The sequence below is a fragment of the Schistocerca cancellata genome, chromosome 5 (genome assembly GCF_023864275.1).
Source record: "Schistocerca cancellata isolate TAMUIC-IGC-003103 chromosome 5, iqSchCanc2.1, whole genome shotgun sequence".
Classification (NCBI taxonomy): domain Eukaryota; kingdom Metazoa; phylum Arthropoda; class Insecta; order Orthoptera; family Acrididae; genus Schistocerca; species Schistocerca cancellata.
Window position 1 is genome coordinate 471364649 of NC_064630.1, and position 4954 is coordinate 471369602.

Genomic DNA, 4954 nt, shown 5'->3' on the forward strand with positions numbered 1-4954 from the left:
AAAGAATTTTTTTAAAAGGACTTTGTAAGGGCTGGAGGACTTGCATTGAGCATGGGGGAGATTATGTTGAAAAGTGGTACAGCTTTGTACCACTTCTGCACAATAAATAATATTTAAAAAAAGTATTTAAGGTTTTCATTTAATCCACCCTCGTATCTCAGTGTTTCTGTTAGTGGCGACATATAAGTTTTTTCTTCGTTTCTTCGTAAGTTGTTTCCTGCATCTTTCCTACATATATCTGCCTCTCACCCACCTCTTCTCTTATATCTATTACTGCCACGACATACCGCTAACGTCTGACTCTTACTTCCTGTGCATTATCTCTATTATTTTTCTTCACAAGCAAATATAACTGTTTATTCCATTAGAGCTATTCCAATTTTACTGTTTATATCATAACTATTTGTAAGATTAGATCTCATACTAAATGTAAGGCAGCTTGTAACATGTGTCATGATGAATGTAGTAATAAAATATGAAGAATCGTTAGGTACATGTAAGGGAAGCATTAATCTTGTCAGCACAATTAGTCAAATCAATCCAATTTCACAACTCGGTAAATGTGCATTATAAGTGGCAGGTTTTGTGTGTATTTCGTTGTGAAGTTTAATGATGTTATTCCTTTCTTTCTTTAACAGGGCATGCAGACTATAGGAAAAATCATGATTGTTGGAGTTTTTCTGCTTTCTGCAGCATCGCTGATCGAAGCCAAAATATCCTGGCCCCCACGCACACACTTCATTGAACTAGAAGATGGAAGAAGTACAACGCAACAATTATTGCAGACTGTGAAAAAAATTTCTACGAGATTCTTCAACAAACACAGTCACGTTCTTTTAATGAGACAAGGCTTGAACACTAGCCAGATAGCTGGGCATATCATTTCTCATATTACTGACGGTTTCAACAGCAATGCGTCATTAACAGTTACGTATTTACCGCCCGATTCAGAATTAATTCCTTTGGTGAACTGTAGTGAAAACCAAGCTAATTATTCAAAGCCCGATGTTTACATATTAACTGCTCAAGATTTTTCGGAAAGCGTGTTCAATGAATGTTTCCAATTGTTACAACATCTGTCACTTTGGAACCCAAGTGCAAAGTTCCTTCTGGTTGGTGACGATGTATGTTCTCTTAACTTTAAAGAAGAAATTGCAGAAATTTTTAAACTGTCTTGGAAAAAGAAAATTTTAAACATTGTTGCGGCAGTTACATGTAGAGAAATGAACTATTCTTCTGCAAGTGTTCTGACTTATGATCCCTTTTTGGTTAAAGATAGCATATGGAGCGACTCTTACATCCCAACACTACTAGAGATCGAAGACATGGATGACATTTATTACGATAAATTCATGAATCTTAATGGCAACGATGTTCGCGCCTCAATGTTTACTGTAAACCCCAGCGCGATAGAAGACAATACCACCGTTTCTAAATTTCGTGGCTCTGACGCCCAGATGACAGAAACGTTGGCCAAATATATGAATGCAACTCTTGTTATGTTGCCAAATGACGGGTCAGGCTTTGGGAAATGGAACGGTACTGTTAACACCGGAACGGATGGCGACGTCATGTTTGAAAGAGCAGACATCGCACCAAATACTCGGTACATAATTGTCGAAAGACTGAAAGTTCATGGCTACACTTACCCTCATGACAAAGAAGACCTTTGCATCCTTGTGAATAAGTCATCTCGTATTCCTCAGTACCTCAACATTATTCTGCCGTTTGCCATAATAGCCTGGATGACAATTCTTTTAAGTATGCCATTTACAGCTTTTTTCTGGAGTTTAATTCGTCGCTTTGGCAATGGCTCATCAAGGGCGGAAAATTTTGCGTGCGTGTACATTAACAGCTTTCTTAAAATATTTTCTGTGTTTCTATCAATAGCTGTGCCATCGCTTCCATCCGTTGGCCGCGAGCGCATACTGTTCGTCATGTGGACGTTCTTCAGTCTTATAATCACTAACACGTTTCAGGGATCGCTGACGAGCTACCTCACAATTCCAAAGTACATGCCAGACATCGACACGATGGAACAGTTGTCCAGATCGGGCTTAAAGATCCTCATACACCCGGAGCTGCTGCCCGTTTTCAAACTAGACACGGGGAACCCCGTGATAGATGCCCTCAACAGGAATCTCATACCAGACATTGACATGGAAGGATACCCAGAGAAAATCCAGAGTGACGGCGGCACGTGTGCTTTGGTAAACGCATACGTCGGCCAATTTTTGATACGAAGTAGACATTACGTGAGAAACGGTTTCCCGTTACTGCATTTGACGAAGGAGTGTCCTCTGCCCGCAGTTGTCGCTTTTGCTACTCAGAAGTATTCCCCGCTACAGCCTAGATTCGACTCGCTAATAAGGCGCATCGTAGAAGCCGGGCTTTACAAAAAGTGGCAGAAAAATACGCTGGACGAATCTATAGCAGCAGGAGACCTCCTCCTCATTAGTAACCGTGAAGGAAAAGCTGATACGGAACGCATTACTATGTCCCATCTTCAGATGCCATTTTACTTACTGTTCCTTGGTTACTTCCTAAGTTCTGTGCTCTTCTTCACCGAGTACGTAAGAATGAAAGTGAACATTAATACCATAAAAAATGAAGGAAACAGAAAACTTGGAAGACGTCAGAATAATCAGACTTCGGAGCACGGCAGTGGCAGTTCTTTTCAAGGTCCGTAGAAGGACTTTCGACTTTCACGTGCAAATTGTTATTGTAGCATTTTATTTTTCATTTCTTTATGGTAATAATTTGGAGAATCTAACTGCAACTGCTTTAATATTTAGAAGCACTACAGGGTCTGTAATTGTTTGAATTTACATGTACGGAAAAAAACTGAAAACACGTAGAACAACAAGAATGTTTCGCAGGAATGTAACAAGTGCTCTATGATGATCCTATGACAGGAATTTACGTAAAGAAAAGTTCCGCAGGAAAGTAACAATTGTACTTCGATAATCCTATGACAAGGAGTTACATAAAGAAAAGCAGAATGACCGGGATGTAGTACGTGAGAAAATACAAATAATTTCTGTCAGGCCGTTTTAAAAAAACCTTCAGAGACGCTAAAATAATAATGATTATTTGACCCAAAAGCCAATATTTGTAATTATTCTAAAAGTAATGGATTATATGCACAATTTCTGCGTATCTTCCTGCTATCGGCAGGATTTCTGACAGTCCTTTGGATCATATCCTGCTTGAATTAAAAATTAAAACAAATTGCTTTAATGTTTCAGTAATGTTATATACAAACTAAGAAATATGAATAAATTTGCATGTAACGGAATACATTATGTAGTGAATGTTTTCTCTGAAATGGTTGCTGCAACGTTTAACACCTATATAAGAGGCTGAAATGGCTACTGTAGGATTATGCTTGTCTCTCACATTAATTACTCGTGTACGTGTGTATATACAGATTTATCGTCCATTGTTGCTGTAATAACTGTAGTATTTTGCCAGGAATTCATGAAACTTATCGTTACATAGCCGATCAAGAAGAAATTATTGCATCTGTATTCAAGTAAAGCAACAAATATTGTAAAACACAATGTAATCGGCAGATTACGATGCTTGATAATTGCAAAGACTGTTAGGTGAAGGAGACCATATATCAATCATATGTCCAATGCACGTCTCTCAGTTTAAATGAGAGTCTGATATGATAATTTAAAAGTAAAACTGATAGCAATTTAATACTTCAATAATACTTGCTGTGTATTGTAGGGTTAAAAAGGATGAGTAATTTTGTTAAAAGGAGTTTAAATGCTAGATTTGCAATTCTGAGAAAATTAAATAAATTCCGATTTCATTTTATGTTTCATTTGTAATCACCCTCTCCCTTTTCTTAAATGACATACATTTAGAACACATCCAGTGAGAACTAAGTGCATTGTTAGCAAATGAGTAGAATGACAAGGGTGTTCTTTTCCTTGACAAACGGTAAATTATACCAAGCATCGCAGCGCTTTTCTCTTTCAGCTTGTTATGTCGCAACAGCATTGCTATTGGCAGTCACGCAGATACAAGACAGACACGAACGTCCATTGCAGGTAAGACATTATCACGGCCTAATTACAGAACTCATCAGCTGCCTGTTGTGAAATAAATCGGACGTGAACACGTTTCTCGACACGTAATGTATAGCTACCGTGAGTGAGCATTTCCATGACAAGGTTAGTTTCATTTAATACTGTCAATGTTCAAAGTTCCTTTCATTGAAAATTTCGAAATTAAATAATTTTCATTTTATTAAATACTTTCGCAATTTTCCGCAATTAAGTATTAATCGTTAGATACTCTCAACCGATGCACTTTGCACTTTGCTGTACTACACAGAAACCTCTTCACTGACACTGCCATGGTGTTTGGCGTGTGGATTTAAAATGCTGTTGTTGTAATGTACTTGCACTTGAGGACTCTGTTAACTGTGGAAACCAGTAGACAGAGATTTTATTTGTACTACTCAGACACAACTGACCTCTACCTATCTCTTCACCTCTGTGCCCTGTAGCAGAGCGTATACACACAATGCTCTGCATACAGAATGTGCAACAACATCAGCATAAAAACGCAAAGCTCGCTACCTGGTTCCAGCCCCAGAAGAAATAAAGCTGTGTCAGGATAAGACTGTTTCTCTATCAGAATTGTCACATCCTGACAACAATACATTTTGATTAACTTTTCGGAAGCACTATTTACACTTTGCAACATAATTAAAGGACCACTTCATCGGAACTCCATAATCATCTCCCTTGCAAACGCATAAATTTGAAATTTGGCTGAAAGGTGCGTACAACCTTACCTTGTATTGGTGCAAAAGCATGTCGTCCTGCAACGTCACCATCGGGCTCGTTGAAGCTTCAGACAACCAGATGTCGATACACTCAGTGAAAAGAACAGAACTCAGACGTTTGTGTGCAGTGCAAAGTGAGTTAGTGAA

At 38.3% G+C, this 4954-nt stretch overlaps 1 protein-coding gene across 1 annotated transcript; it reads left to right on the forward strand.

Annotated features, from left to right (window-relative positions):
- The first annotated feature begins 1325 nt into the window (after window positions 1-1325).
- LOC126188607 (ionotropic receptor 21a-like) lies at window positions 1326-2690 on the forward strand. The gene has a single exon (XM_049930208.1). The coding sequence runs from the start codon at window positions 1326-1328 to the stop codon at window positions 2688-2690; it is 1365 nt and encodes a 454-aa protein (XP_049786165.1).
- Window positions 2691-4954: the final 2264 nt, after the last annotated feature.

What these genes read in the sequence shown, in the direction of transcription:
- LOC126188607 (XM_049930208.1), top strand. Translation starts at nt 1,326, where the DNA reads ATGGATGACATTTATTACGATAAATTCATGAATCTTAATGGCAACGAT.